The 16,659-nt window shown below is 39.1% G+C and overlaps 1 protein-coding gene across 4 annotated transcripts in view; it reads left to right on the top strand.

Annotated features, from left to right (window-relative positions):
* scaf8 (SR-related CTD-associated factor 8) overlaps positions 1–16,659 on the top strand; it is a 39,543-nt gene that overhangs the window by 11,685 nt on the left and 11,199 nt on the right. For all 4 annotated transcript variants that reach the window (XM_088626605.1, XM_088626608.1, XM_088626607.1 and 1 more), the window contains exons 3-7: positions 12,326–12,370; positions 13,068–13,229; positions 14,865–15,021; positions 15,657–15,787; positions 16,064–16,240. In XM_088626605.1, coding sequence (XP_088482731.1) covers positions 12,326–12,370; positions 13,068–13,229; positions 14,865–15,021; positions 15,657–15,787; positions 16,064–16,240 — 672 coding nt within the window. The remainder of the gene's footprint in view (positions 1–12,325; positions 12,371–13,067; positions 13,230–14,864; positions 15,022–15,656; positions 15,788–16,063; positions 16,241–16,659) is intronic.

Raw genomic sequence — 16,659 nt, 5'->3', positions numbered from 1 at the left:
GCAGAATACACACTGTCCGACACAGTCCATCACACGGTGCACACAGGCACAAACACACCAACTCGCACGAGGGTCTGTTTATCCCAAAACCAGTTAACCTGCCTGTAGGTCTTTGGACTGCGGAAGGGAACCCTTGTGAACACAGGGCGAACATACAGACTCCACACAGATAGTACTCCAGTTCTGGAATCCAAGGCCCCAGCACCGCAGGGGCGCAGTGCTGCCCAAAATCACAAATATAAAATGTGGTTTAAGCTGAATTCAGTGGTAAGAGAAAACATCAACAGCAAAATAAAAAGGTTCTTCATTACGACTCGGGGTACAGGAAAGCTCTCGGATCATGTGGTCATGTGTGCTGGAGAGATTGTGACATCTCAGAATGAATCAGTGTAGAAAGGTGCACAATGGCTGTAACAGGAGGCTGCAAAGGAACAAGTAAAGGTTTATTCCAGGCTGAAAAGAGAAGAAAAGAAACACAACGTTTTGGCTGTGGAGCCTTCTTCAGGTGTTGAATAGGAATAAAAAATAAATTTAAAAATGTTCTAAAAACAATTGTCATATAAACTATAAAACCATATAAGACACCTCATTCCATTGTAGTTCCATTCCAATGAACCTTTCTTTTTGTAGTGAAGTGACAGATACTATTGGATTTACTGTACTATTGGATTGACAGTTACTATAAGGATTTAATACATAAAACCTAAACCCTGTTCCGCCTTGCAGCGAAAGACTGCTACAAATAAATCTCCTCTGCTCAGAAGTCAAAAGCGGGACCCTGTGTTAATTGCAGAGGTCAAAATCAGTGTGAGAGGATAGTATATTGGCAGTATAATGAATACTACATTTGTGGCATCGTTTCTGGAGAAAATAAAAACATAGCAGCCAGGAGCTGTTTTTTTGTCAGTGTAGTGATTTGTATTTTTCGGAGGCATTTTGCATGCAGTCAGGCATAGTAAACAGTTAGAAGAGGCCTAACCACCTGAAATTGAAGACCCGTTAAATCAGAATTTATTTAACTTTTAATTACACTATGTAACACACCACCTCCACATAAAAAACCAATGCTCAAAAGTAACTACTAATGAAAACCTAGAAAAATCGGTTGAAAGACACTGACCAAGTCAGTTCCAGGGGCCTTTCAGAGTTTAGAGTTTCCGTTAAGGCTAAATAAATTCAGTTATTAGTAGCCCTTTTTGAGAAGTTTTGAAAATAGTAACAAGACAAACAAAAAAACACCCGGACAAAAAGCTCATACTTTCTCATGCATTTTTACAGCTTTCTTGTTGAGATGAGAATAAAGTGAAACTCTGTGGCAGAACTAACCGCAGAATGACTGGATGTGTAAAACAAGCTGGGATAAATACAAAGCTCAGTCTTTTCAAAACATGAAAAAAAGGGACCCCACATCTTGTGGAATCGCTCCATAGTGTTTGTCCTATAGAAACAATCTCCTCGTTGAACCAGCTCTTGAAACAGGGCACAGTGACACATTTCTAGTCTGTAAGACTTGTGGACGTTTTTTGTCCACAACCGTTCTGATCATCAGTGCTGATTGTTCTGCATTTGTTAGTCTGAATTTTGATTCTGAACACTTAATTCAGGATCTGGGGGGTATATTCTTCCCAAACACTTATGTTTATCTCAACAAGAAAGCTGTAAAAATGCTGGATCACTGGAATATTTCTACTCATTTCTGAATTTATGTATCTTGGGACACAGTCATGTATGTCTTGGTGTCTAACATTAATAGAGCACATGTGGATATTGCTTAAATCCTTTTCCCAAACCTCAGTAGAAATTTCACTATTGAGCTCCTTTGCCGAGCATCTTTCAGGTGATTAACAAATGCCTCCATGTGTTTATAAAAAAGTTAACAAACTATTAAATTATGTTGTTGCACAAGATTGTAGAATAGATTGTCTCTGCAGAGATTTGCAAATTGAGGCACATTTAACAAAGTATACGACCTGTAAATAACAAAGAAGTATTTTGTGAGAGGCCAAATTGATCATTTTGGTTGAACCAAATCTGAGCATGTTTTAGGGAATTCGCATACATTTTTAACATGATTGAATTTTCTAAGGGTGTTCCTCAATGTAACACTTGTGCCTGCCTGCCATGTGCTTGAGCTCGAGGAGAAGGTCACTCACTAGGTAGGTTCTCCTAGTCTTTTACATGGCTAATCTGAAAGTTGCACTTAACTTTTAGCTTGGTTTCATCCCACTCTGCTCTTCTACCTTCCAAGACCTGGGGGCCAGAGCAAATCGCAAATTGGCTCGTTAAATTTGTAAATGTCAAAATCCTACGGTATTATCTTAGGGTTCTTAGGAATTGTTCAACTCGGATATGTGACGTTATCTTGTGCAACCCTGAATGGTAGCTTCTCAGAAATGGTGAAATCTGTTTATACTGAAGGTTATAATTTACCCCCAATTAATAGCGTACCCTGAGAATGCTGTGAACACTCAGATCAGTTCCAGCAGATAAGATAGGAAAGTTATAAACTGGAAACCTCAAACTGAAGCTAAACAGGTGTGAACCTGGGTGGTAACTGGATGGAAAACCTCTTGGAAAAGCTAAGGTTGGTCATTACAAATCTCCCAGTGGTTATTAAAAATCATGGGGCGTTATTTGAAAAGAGTAGGGGGGTGTGTTCAGCGTACTGGTGTACTTTGGCAATCGTCGCATCATCCGGGCCGGGTCTACACATTGGTAGTGGAGGAGGGGAGTTCTAAAAAAATTACTTTCTGTGGGAAAAAACTCTGAATTGTGCTGGATTTTTTTCTGTGATTTATTCCCAGAGATTGTGTTCCTCTGTATTAAGTGACGTTTGTCCTTCTGTGTTGTGTAACACCTCCTAAGTGAGATTAAAATAATTTGTCATTATTATTAGCAAAGTGAACAAACGAGTATTCCTATATATTTAATTAACCAGTATTTACATCCCTATTCTGTTTTTAAGGGTCTTTTTAAGTAGTTACATTTTTATTTTCAAGTTAAAGGGATATTTTAATAGGGAAATGTTTCAGCAGTAGTAGTACAAGGATCTCTGTCTGGAGCTTTGTGAACTGGCTTCCATATCAATTTTCTGAAGTCTTAACTGGACACAAACCAGCTACCGAATTCTGCATCTTAATTAAAACAAAGCTTTTGCTGTGATGTGTTACCTAATAGTGATTGTATAACCAATTAGGGTTCCATTAGTCTAATTCTGGGGTATGTCTTTGAGACCTTTTTTTATTTGTCACTCCAGACAGGTTCTGTTGTTTGCAGTAATTCACCACTATGATAATTTAAACAGACCCATTGAAAGCATTTGATTTATCTTAGTCTATGCCAAAAAACGTGAAGAAATGTGTTGTGTGACATTAGATATTTTGGGGGAGGTTAGAAACTTTTAAAATGATCACGCATACCTTTACTATAAAAAAGTGGTCTTTAGTATAAAAAAGTGATGTGGTGATTTATATTATCCAGTTCTTAATACTTTAATCTGATTTCACTTGTGTTGCCTTTACTGCAAGCAAAAAAGTGATTTATTTTTAATCTAGTCTGTTAACCTTTCAGTTCTGTTCCATTATGTTGCTTTTCTTTGGAGAATTTCTTGAGTATGAATATTATAAATGCCATTAAAACTATATGCATTGTTCTCCATTGCAGTATTATATCATGTTAATTCAATTCCCAAGCTCAAATGCTGGTTGCTGTTCTGCCTCATATTTACTTTGCCATGTAGTCTGGGCTAGGTTGTGAATGAGTGAACATCCATCCATTTTCTAACTGCTTTATCCAGTACAGGGTTGCTGGACCCTATTTCATTGAGCAACCAGTGCAAGGCAGGGTACACCCTGGATGGGACACCAGTCCATCACAGGGCACACACACTCACACCAGAGCCAGGTCTCCCAGAAGCCAGTTAATCTACCAGTACATCTTTGGACTGTGGGAGGAAACTCATGTGAAGATGGGGCAAACATACAAATTCCACACTGCGCCACAGGAATTTAGTATGTAATCCAGCTGAGCCTTTTCATTTCTCAGACTAAGGCTAACAGAACTCCTGTTTTAAAATGAGATATTTAAAATGTATTTTTCTCTACACTGCCAGTGATTTCAGAAGTACTGTGCAAACTGAGCTCTCTTCACTATCTGCTCAGTTTAATAAAGTATTGTACCTTGATTGATCTGTAAACAACGTTGTGCTGTGGATACAAATGAGTAAAAAAACAGATAATAGTGAGAACTATATATTGGTACCAAAATTAGTATTCACCAGTTCAAATTAAAATGTCAGCCTACCAACTAAATGTGAATTATAATCCCACTGCCTAGCAAGAATATGCCTCTGACAATGGTGCAGTCAAGTACCGGGTTTATCATTTCCATTGTTAGCTGGATCAATGTTTTGATTGACCCTGGACCCATTTTACTGGTCCAGTTTCTTGAATTCCAGATACAATATATCATATAGAAGAGTTACAAAATTTTAATACAACTTTCAGACCCTTGTGTAATAGCTAAGCTATATTAAAGGTCTAATAAAAAGTTACAGTTTTTAGTTAGTGTCCGTAAAGCAAAAGCAAAATTGGAGCATAAGGGGCAGACTGTGTAATAGTTGGTGATTATGATTTTCTTTCCCATCTTGGATAAGGTTGTATGCGTCCTTTGTGACAGTGCAGGGTGAATGTCCACCCTTTCAAACTTATGAAGTCTTTGCATCTATTTGTGCAAAATGACTGAAAAAAAGTGAAGGTTTAAAAATCACAGTTAAGTGATCTTTCCGCAGATGGACAGGGCATGTTCTGCAGTAATACAATATCGAGCACAAAAGGGATTTACTCCAGCACCAATCCTTTGATAAACATCCTCACACAAAGATTCTTTTCCACAACACAGGGGCACAGACTTTCCCAGCAGTCAGTTTATATTCGCTTCCAGTTAGTGAGAGATCTGTAAAAACAGTTTTCACTTCTCAGGCAAATGATGCAGTTAATGCAGTGACCATGATGTACAGTCTTACACTTTGTCGAGCTTTTGATACCATAGGACTATTGCATCCTAATTAACAAGGTTTGCCGATATGTGTTTCTCAGTAATTATCTAAACCTGATTGGTTTTCCTGTGCATCTGTGGCTTCAGCTGAAGACCGTAGAACCCAGGTCTTTGTAGATTCCCCTGGAGCCATGGCAAATAAAGCACTCCATTCCCTGATCTGAACTAACTGTGCCTAGACTGTGACTGCAGTGGAAAAAGCACAGTGCACTTAAAATGTATTCTACACATATAGATCCTCTAAAGAGTGTCAAATATTTGTAAAGTCAACCAGTACGTGTACGTTTAAGGTGTTGTTCCACAACAGATGTCTTTAATTTGCAAAGATTTGCTTTTCCATGCCAGTGTGCATTTAAAAAATAGGATCCGTTCCTTTGTGATTCTGTATTAAGATCCTAATATGAATTTTCTTATTCCATCCCAGATTTAGTCTTTGATTAGGTCATCAGTGTAGTTATTATTCTTACTTTAGTTCAGTGATTTCAACAAATGCATCAGAGTAACTGATAGTCGACATAAAAAATAGAAGCATAATTGACACAATGCATCAGTAGATTTCTGTTTATGTGAGTGTTAGTGCCAGTTAGAAACACTGTTAACCTATGTGTTGTTAACAGAAATTGACCTATTAAAATGTCATAAATTAATATACTGAAGTGATGGAGATAATCAGTGACGTACTGTTAAACACTTTACATAGTCTAATAACTGAAGGTGGGACAGCATTGTTCATCCTGGCTTCACAGCTAGAGTGATGTCGGCACTGTGAAATACATCCAGGGTCTCTTATATTTTCCTCCAGAGATTGGTGCGTTCCTTGTTGCGTAGAAATGCTAAAAGATATAATTAAAGTCTCAGGACTTGGCCTTAATTTCCCTATCGGATACTGGGATTTGCAATGCAGCCAAGTTATTTTTAAAGCTGGAGTAGTTTGGTTTACTTCTGTATCCCCTAATTACTGCTGTGTCCAGGCATTAAATTCTGGGCATCCGAACTCTCATGTATCCAGGGTTTCATGAGAGGATATAGAATACACATCAACTGATCACTCCAAATCTATCTCTGTGTGTTGCCTCCATTTAGAACATCAGTCTTTTAAAAAATGAAAGATTTAGAAAAATAAGCTGCAACCTACTTTCTCTTTACTACAATGTGATGTTACACAGACATATACGTTATGTCTGTTTCAACTGAGAAAAATGCCAAAAGGTAGGCAGAGACTTGTATGACATCAATAGGAAACATCAGTTGATCGTAGTACAGAGAGCTGTAAATGTGACTTTGAAGTCGTGCCAAAAATGCCATTGGCGGAAAACAACTATATAGCTGAGTTTTGGTTTTTGCTAATGGAGTTTGCAAGGACTTTTCTTTTGTATGTTTACATAGTTACTGGAAAGCATTTCAGGTTATGCAAAACAGTGTTCTTTGTTTTCAGTATTTTGTTCAGTAAGAGATATCCCTTTAAATCTGGCTTTCGAAGGTTCTGTTGCCATATTGAAAATACTAAATATCCGCTAATAACTACATAAGGCAAGGTGCTCTTCTCATCTTTGACACACAGTATTGCCTCATCAGCTCCTTAAACACAAATGACAGATGATGCTGCTCATTGATCCCAAAGCACCTTACGTCTTGCACTTTGCCAGTTGGTGTGTACAGAAGACAGGACAGCAAACAAGGGGGTACAATTCTGCCAGTCCTGCTCATTTGTAATTTGGTAGCTAAATGAATCTAAAATTTTGTCCAGCTATCTCTTAAAGGTACCACCTGTCAGGAACAGGCCTTCCAGCCATGCACTCCTCTGTCCTACTTGAATTCCCTTTGAGTTGCTAATTGCCACCCTGTGTTCTTGTGTTGCTACTGCATGTAAAATAGTCCAGTAGGTTGAAACTATTTATTCCCCTTGGGAATCGTTTATACTTGGATCAAATCTATTCTTGATCTCCTCTGTTCTAGACTTTTGAGCTTTGTCTTCCTCAATCTGGCCGTATATAACAGTCCTGTTACTCTTCTTTGGACTCAGAGATTAAATCTTTTTGTGGTATGGTGACAAAAACATAACACAGTATTTTAGTTCAGGTCTTACTAGTGCAATGTAGAGCTTAAGTATAGCTTCCTGGATTTAGATTCCACACTTTTTGAGTATGTACACAAACATTTTAAGTCTCTTAATGTCTTCATGGCACCATTGAAGGATCTATATAAACATACAGAACCCTATGTAATTATACTTTCTGCAGGACAGAAGTATCAAGGCAGTGTGTTTCGTGTATACTCATGTGATAATGTGTACTTATCAGTGTTGAATTCTATTTGTCAAATATCAGGCATCAAGTTCAAATCATCAGCAAATATGACTCGTTTGCTCACCATATAAATCTAGATCGTTAATATTGATTAGGAAGAGCAGCAGGGCTAAAATGGATCCCTGTTGCACACTGATGCTCACATCTGTCCAGTTAAAGGTCATGCCCCTTAAAATAATATTCAATTTCATGTGAACAAAACCAGTTCTCAATGTGTGTGCATACAGCACTTTGCCTTAAATTCCTATGGCTTCTAATTTGAGAAATCAACCTTTTATGAGATATTTTCTAGAAGTCTGTATCGTGTTATATGTTTCATTGTTATCCGCTGTTTCTGTTGCTTGTTTGAAGAATTCCAGTATGCTAATCTCTTTCTATTTCTTAACTCCCATTGGATGTTTATTAAAATATCCTCATTTTCTACCTGTTCTTCTGATTTAACTGCGTAATTTTCCGTGACTGTACTGGTAACAGAAGTGAGACATTTCTGTCCCCCTTTTCAAACTTGATGGTAACATTTGAGATGTTCCCATCTGTGGGAATTTTCCCATTTCTAATTGAAAGCGGTGATATTATAGTTTGTGTTCTACAAGAAACATCCTTCATTTCTTTAAGTATGACTGGGAAAATACAGTGAGACCCTGGTGATTTGTTTTGTTTTTAACCATCCTAGCCACTCTCTACAAATTGTTGCTCAGTTATTTTTGGCAGTTGATGAAAAAACACCATAACAGTATTCCTTTCAAGAGAATAATATAATTATCATAGCTGCAGTTTGTAAAGTTATTATAATGATAGAAGTGTTTCAAACCTTGATGACAATGAACATTTTGCTAAATTGAGATCTATCATTTCACCACATATCAGTAATCTTTCTGTGATTTTTTTCATTTAATGAAACAGACTGTACAGACTGTCACCTGTGGATCTACCAGGAAGTACTTTAGGGGGAACTGCAGTCACAATTTCTCAGACCAGTTATTAAATCTCGGCAACAAAATAAAATAATTGTACAAATTTGTGATACCCTAAAATAAAATAAAAAATTAAAGTTCTGTATGACTGTAGTTCACACAAATTGCGACATAAAGAGGCCCTGTAAGTTGCATTTGTCGGCAAACCCGTCCCAAAGTCCCAAGCAATATTTCTGTTGGATTAAAAGAGATGTATTCACAAGCCTGCTTCTTTACAGTGTAATAAGGCCACATCATGTCACCGGCCGTTTTCATTCTGAATCACAGACAAAAATGTCTAGGTATTTGAAGCACCATATTCTATTTTGTGATGTAAATTGGAGGTTTTAAAAGTTACCGTGTACATTTTACTTTAATTGTGGTTTGAAATGCACTCATCAATGCCGATTCTTTCTAACCCCAAAATATAAAAATAGCATTGCAGTTCCCCTTTAAGTACTATACGTACACACAAAATTAAACCAAGTGTGTCACACCTGTTCTTGCCAGATCACTGTAAGAGGCTACCAAGTAACTGCTCTAACAACTGTAATCTCGGTTACTGTAAACTGTAATCTCTATCAATCTGTTGCCGTAACAATGAGATCTGGCAGAAAATCAGTCCCATCTGAATGTCTTCGACAACCGGTACAGAGTGTATTAGATAAGATAAGATCACTTTATTGGCCATATACAATTTCTTGCATTAGGAATTTGTCTTTTTGCATACCCCAGCTTGCTCTATATGAGACACACAGAGAGAAGCTTAGGGTCAGAGCGCAGGGTCAGCTATTGTACAGCACCCCTGGAGCAGCTGGGGTTAAGGGCCTTGCTCAGGGGCCTAACAGAGTAGGATTCCTCTGCCGGCCGCAGGATTTGAACCGGCAACCTTCCAGCTACAGGTGCAGATCCTTAGCCACAGAGCCACCGCTCCCCCCCTTTAATTTTATTTGTTGATATTATACCCCAGTCCTCACGTCGCCTCCTCTCTCAGTCCTGGAGAACTTCTGCCTTAGGTCTTGGCGTTGTATGTGTTTGCTCTCCCAGCCTTTTGACCTCGCTTCCTTGAATGCCTTTTTTTGGATTCCACTCAAGTGGCTTTGGATTTTGTTTCGCTCGTCTCGACCTCGTCTCTCAGATCTTCCCGTTATTTCCCGGCTACGAACCCTGCTATGTTCCAGATTACTCCTCTGGATTGTGATTAGTTGTACTTTCACTCTGAAACTCTGCTCTCCAGCTAAGAACACTTCTACTACTCCTTTTGACTTTTCCCTTGGACGGAATTTCCATGTGCTTTTGCTCCTACTGCCAGCTCCCTTTTTTGTGTGCACCTGGGGCTTCTCCATGCACTAGGGTTTCTCTGCCTGTCTCTGATCACTGCTCTCCTTCAAGTAAGAACAGTGCCATTACAAAGTAAGGTTGTTTTTTACAACTTGATACCGGGACAATCACACCGCCCAGTGTTTCCCAAGAAATAGTAACAGCCTTTAGCCACAGCACATGCTGGGAGACTTCACCACAAATGCAAATATCATCAAGTAGGTTGCTGCGTCGGCTGCAAAATTGTCACCTGAAGAAGGCTCCACAGCCGAAACGTGGTTTCTTTTCTTCTCTATTCAGCATGGAATAAACCTTTACTTGTTACTAAATCTAATCATGATAGGTTTATTTACTCATGTAAAATTTGGGTTATCAGAAAGCAAAAACACAGGTATGTGAACATTCAGGCTAATTGAAAGTCTGAAAGAGGAGTGTGTTACGTGAATAATTGTTAATAGAATATTCACTTACCAAAATGATTGTCGCTATATTAATGACATTGCAAGTTCTTATTTTGCCCAGAGCTACAGTTTTTTCATATTTTTACCTGTGTTAAGTTAGGCCCCTAATTACTATCAAAATGAAATATGCACTTTTTCACAACACAAAGGAATTTTTAAATCGTACACCTTTTCTAGTAACGTGGCATTATGGTGCCCCTAATCAATAAGTGTAGGGTTGTGGAAACTGGTTTTTGGACAGTGTTGGATCTATCCTGACATCAGGGTCGAAACAGTTTTTCTCTGTTTGGCTAGGTCGAGCATTGGACCATTGCAACATTTCAACCTGAAATGAACAATAGTCTGTGTGTTCGTGGTTCCCCTCCAAATATTCAATACCTTGTGCCTTGTTAATTGCCAGGCTGTTCAAAAATGGATTGGTGGGTAATCCAGCTATTTTTCTCAAATAAATTAATAATAATAATTGCTTACACTTATATAGCGCTTTTCTGGACACTCCACTCAAAGCGCTTTACAGGTAATGGGGACTCCCCTCACCACCACCAATGTGCAGCATCCATAGTGCGCCAGAACGCTCACCCCACATCAGCGATCAGTGGGGAGGAGAGCAGAGTAATTAAGCCAATATATAGAGGGGGATTGTTAGGAGGCCATGATTGATAAAGCCCGATGGGAAATTTGGCCAGGACGCCGGGGTAACACCCCTACTCTTTTCAAGAAACACCCTGGGATGTTTAATGACCACAGGGAGTCAGGACCTCGGTTTTATGTCTCATCCGAAGGACGGCGCCTGTTTACAGTATAGTGTCCCCGTCACTACACTGGGGCATTAGGACCCACATGAGCCGCAGGGTTAGCGCCCCCTGCTGGCCCCACTAACGCCTCTTCCAACCTTAGTTTTTCCCAGGAGGTCTCACATCCAAGTACTGACCAGGCTCACACCTGCTTAGCTTCAGTGGGTTGCCAGTTGTGAGTTGCAGGGTGATTTGGCTGCTGGCGATATTGAATTGCTGCATGAATTAATTTGTATGGTTTGATTTTCTTTAAAATATATTTTAAGAAGGCCCTACTATTGTTTTTGTCGTACACAATTTATTCTCATCACTGATCACTACCAAGATAATGAAAGATTACAATTTTTTGTGCTTTGTCATTGTACCTATTTGTGCTTCACATTTTTTGTGTGTTTTTACTAAAACTAGTTTTCATTCTATGTTCTATGTTCTGCATGACTATACCTAGTGGAAATAATAAATAGTTCATTGCTGTATTTTTTGTAGTTTGTTGATTGTCATAGTAAATTGTCAAATTAAGAAGGAAGGCAGTAGCCTTACTACCGGGTTGCCTGATCTTGACAGATCTGAAAAGCTAAGCAAGACTGGGCCTGGTCAGCCCAAGGAAGATCGGGTCGCTGCTGTTAGTGGTATTGGTGGACCAGTAGGTGATGCCCGTCTCTCAGGACCATAATTTCCAAACCAATGTCCCAGTACGGCGGTCAGGGATGCATGAATCTAGCAGGACTGTCGTCCGTTTGAAAAGATAAATTGAGATATTGGCTCATTGGGTTCTCTCCTATGTGTAAAGCACTTTGGGATGAAATGCAGTATATGCAGTTCACGCCATAATCTATACCATAACTGGAAATCCTTCAATAAAATTCTTGAACCCATTTTACCTTAAATTCAGTTAAAATAAGTGTGCCCTTTAGAACTGTCACATTACAGACTGCCCGTCTAAAAAAAGAGATTATGGGAAAGAACCTCTATAGTCTTAAAACAACAAAAACATGCCTTTGTGTCAGTGGTAAAAGAAGGACATTTTGAATCCCTTTTTCCTAGATCACTATATTTGAACTCCAGATAACACTCAAGAATGATTACAATGATAACAGATCAGTTGTGGCACACGCTGTCCATACAGCTGTATTTAGCAGCTATGACAACTCTATTGCATTTTTAGCCTGGTTAGGTATAACTATACCCTATACAGAGTTATTACTTGGTGAAATGAATATATTGTCAGTCACATTCCCTCGGAAGAGCTGGAGTATGTGGTAACAGTGAAACAATTGGAACCTTCTGCTGTTTCCTCACATTATTTTTAAACACTTTTTGTGTAAGTCCGTTTCCTAAAACGGCGAAATGGAGAGAGATGTCTGCCAAGTTTCAAAATACCACCTTTAATGAGCTGTGGTTATAGAAAGTTTTTCATTTTCTTTTCTCTCTTTCAGTTCTACAAGCATGTTGTGCAGAGTGTGGAGAAGTTCATTCAGAAAGTAAGTTGCTCTGACAAAATCCTCTATATTTGACTCTTACTGCCAGTTCCATTTAGTTTATTTAGAGTATTCAAAGGATTACAATCAACACAATTTGTAATTTTTGTCATCTGATATTTTAGATATTAGTGGATGTGTAATGTACTTATATAAACATATACATATTGCCTGTATTGTTTCTGCTGTCATTTTGTTCCTAGAATAGCATAAATAATAATTAAGGTATTCAACGTGTTACTTACAGCAATAGTTTACAACCTTGGTGTTTTTGTTAAGGTTAAATTTAAATCTTTTTGCTTGAGGTGTAATCCTAATATGCAGTTTTAATTTTTCAGTCAAGTAGATATTTAGTGTCCTCCCTGTTTTTGACACACATTTTGTCTTGTGTAAAGCTTGCTCATACCAAGAAGTATTATTTTTTAATTATTTAAGTATTTTCATAATTTTGTTTGGTGTGACTTCTTAGTGAAGCTTAAAAGGAAGCTGCTCATATGATATCAGCCTTTTGGAAACAAAGCTACTTTGGCAGTTGCAAATGTTTGACCTATGATGGCTTTTTATTTTTCATTGTTTTATTGATTTAATCTTACGGACTCTGCAGACCAAATGTTTCTAGTTTATCCTATGCAGTGCATAGTCCAACACCTTTCAGTTAATTCAGGTATCAAAAATAATCTGTTACTAATTCTCTCGACAGTGCAAGCCGGAGTATAAGGTTCCAGGGCTGTATGTCATCGACTCCATTGTCCGACAGTCACGGCATCAGTTTGGTCAGGAGAAGGATGTGTTTGCTCCACGGTTCAGCAAAAATATCATCAACACCTTCCAGAATTTATATCGATGCCCTGCGGATGACAAGGTACTTCTGAATTGAAAAAATCATACTGTTTTAAGATAAGACCTTTCCTGATCTTGGATCACAGGGTGTAGTGGCAAGGGCTTAAGAGTGAGAGATAGAGGGCTTCTGGACTTGTTTACAAGGTGAGGTGGTAGAGGCATAGTGATGCTACTGATGTTTTGGGGCTTTAGTTTTTGGTGTGCTTGTTTATCTTACATTGTATTGATAGCTCAAAATAAGGCTGTGTTCAAAAAAGTTTCACAGCTGGTCCAGGCTCGCGCCTTTTCCCTTAAGCATCTCTTTCAAACGTTAATTTAAGAATAAAGTAACTTTAAAAGTTTATTTGTGGTTTTGCAACATCATTTTTTTCACAACAGAGGTGATACTGGGAGATTTTGTATAAATATGGCCCCTGAGCTTTATAAAAGTGGCATCCACATTAACCTAGGAGGTGAAGTGGTAGCTTATAATGAGAAATCATTCTGCCCATTCTTAAAAAACTGAAAATAGTATAAATGATGTTGAAGGAACAGTGGTCTTGAAGATACCACTGGTTATGGAAATACGCTGAATCACAGAAATATGTTGCCTGCTTGTGCTCAGTGAATATATCCCAAATTATACCATTATCCAAACATGTAAACACTCACACATACTTTTCTGAGATTCCCTTGTTTTCTTTTTAGCTGCTATTTTGCATTTCTTTTTTGTTAACATCCTGACTATGTTTCAATGCATCAGATTTGCAAAATGTGACCAAATCCTTGAGCACTGTGCTACATTCATGCAAATACATTTCTTCAACTCCTCTTTAAAGTTTGTGAAGTTATTTGTACCCCCCATTCCACCCACACTGACCTAGATAAATGTTCCTTACAGTACCCCACTTTTTAGTTGGAAGTGACCTTTTTTTAGCCTATGCATGAAAATAGTCATGATATTTACAAAATAAAACCATATAAGCGGTGGCTCTGTGGCTAAGGATCTGTGCCTGTGGCTGGAAGGTTGCCGGTTCAAATCCCGCAGCAGAGGAATCCTACTCTCTTGGGCCCCTGAGCAAGGCCCTTAACCCCAGCTGCCCCAGGGGCGACGTATAAATGGCTGAACCTGCACTCTGACTCCAAGCTTCTCTCTCCCTGTCCGTGTGTCTCATGGAGAGCAAGCTTCGAAATAGAGAAGATTATTCTGCTCAAGATTAATCACTTTGCTTCTTAGGACTGTCAGTGGTCTAAGAGTCAATTGGATACCTCCCTGAAATTACTGTATTTGTGAAATGAAGGGCTGTGCACAAATTTCAGTAAATATGATGAGACCAGGAGGATGCCGCACGAGAACAAAGTGATAATAAGCATGAAACCCTGGTGGGTTTAAATGAACATGCCATGCTTGTTCTTTAGGGGTCTAATGCAAACATTCTGCAACTCAGAATTTGAGTTTGTTGGATTGGTCATTGATATAGTAGCACAACAGCCACATTTCTCCATGTCTGTAACAACATCTAAAACCAGAAAAGCAGTAGATGTCAAAGTCAGTACAGTACAGTGCTCAGATACTTTATGTTGAGACGGCACAGGTTCAGAGTTGAGCATTTTCGGTATGAAACCGTCACACACACTGCTGAGAACTTCAAAAACCTCTCTTTTGTGTCTTGTGTAGAGTAAGATTGTCAGGGTGTTGAATCTGTGGCAGAAGAACAGTGTTTTCAAGAGTGACATTATTCAGCCCCTGTTGGACATGGCCGCAGGACTCCCGCCTCCCAGTGTCACCCCTGTGATCGCCAGCACCGCAGCCCCCGTCAGCAACGCCACTCCAGGTGAGCCCAGACCCGGGAGCCCCGGCGCTCTCACGGGCGCAGCGAGGCAGGGGAAAGCTCTTGTCGTGTTAAACCCTTCCCCCTGTTTTTCTGATGTTGACAGCAAGCAGTTCAGCTTAATTCCTTCACAGTTACTGGCAGGTGAATGAAAAATAAACTTGCACGCTGATGGGAATCCAGCAGGTGAAATTGCGGTTAATCCCCTTCCTCCATTTTCTGGTGTTTTACTGACACCTAGTGGTCATGGCTTGTAATATTCGTTGTCTACTTGTCATGCAGTTTTCATCTGTTTGTCATACAAGTCTTAAAATTAGATGTATATTGTTATACAAGATAAAAGCATTGTGATATTCACAGGTTATCTTCTGGGCCACCATTTAGTTCTCACATTTATCTCTTTAAGACTGCAACTTGAGGTGTTCACATTAAAGCAAATTGACACTCATTTAAAGCTTGATGTTAGTGTCACTTTTATTCTGATGTTTACAGACATGCCGTGTGCCTGGGTTGTAGTGGCAAAACTATGTGCATGATGTAGCTCTTAATGTTGTAAAATGGCAAAAAAAACGTTAGTGTTCAACATATGTTTATACATATGTTCATTTCTCACACTAAAACTTTCCCCTCTTGTACAGGAACTCCAGTAACCCCTGCAACCCCAGCTAACATTGTACAGAATCTGCCCGACTCCTGGGCTTCTCAGATATCCAATACAGACACAATTGCTGCTGTGGCGCAGATTCTGCAAAGTCCTCAGGGTCAACAGGTGAGTAGTGTATAGGTCAGTTGGTTTCCAGTCTGGTATCTCTCTCCCAGTAACTTCCTTGCAACTACACAGATGTTTAAATCCACTTTTGGCAGCCATGTATTCATTTTCCATTTAATAATGCTTTATTTTGTGTTAATAATTTGGAAGTGACTTACTCAAAACTGGTAATTACTTAAAACTATGGTGAGACCTAGAGTTTTTTTTTCTTGAGTACAGTATAGAATCTTGTTAGTCTTCTTGCTTGTTGTGCATAATTCTTTCTTCCATCCGTAGCTCCAGCAGTTGGTGCAGAGTCTGCAGATGCAGCAGCAGAAGCCCCAGCCCTCGATACTCCAGGCTTTGGACGCTGGACTTGTAGTTCAGCTCCAGGCCCTCACAGCACAGCTCACGGCAGCGGCCGCGGCGGCCAATACTCTCAATCCGCTGGAACAGAGGGTTTCATTCAACAAGGTGAGAAAGGGGGCCTGTGGGCCTTGCTCCTGGGGTGCGGCAAGCTAGTTTGTACAGGAGAGTAAGGTGTCAACCTCTGCGTTATTCTGACAGGCAGGTTTCTTATTAGTGTATAGTGATGCACACACACTAAAAATAACGATGGAGACTTTCCACATAAATAAAGCTTAAAATATTAACTTTAGTTGCTTTATAATTAAGATTGTTGTTTGTGCCATTTAAAAGATATAGACTTTATATCACATTGATACCAAACCCAGGTGAAATGAAATCTATGTGAGGAAGTGACTCTCAGCTGTAATTTCATTAAGAATTTTCCACCTATTATGAAGCTGCAGACAGGTCGCTTTTGTTAAATCTTACCAGGAAAATGTCTGTTTTCATACCATTCACACAATGCAGACAACCCAACATGTATG

The sequence above is a fragment of the Lepisosteus platostomus genome, chromosome 3 (assembly GCF_059453375.1).
Source record: "Lepisosteus platostomus isolate fLepPlt1 chromosome 3, fLepPlt1.hap1, whole genome shotgun sequence".
NCBI classification, from domain to species: domain Eukaryota; kingdom Metazoa; phylum Chordata; class Actinopteri; order Semionotiformes; family Lepisosteidae; genus Lepisosteus; species Lepisosteus platostomus.
Note: the sequence above shows the minus strand (reverse complement) of the source record. Positions and strands in the feature narration are given on the sequence as shown.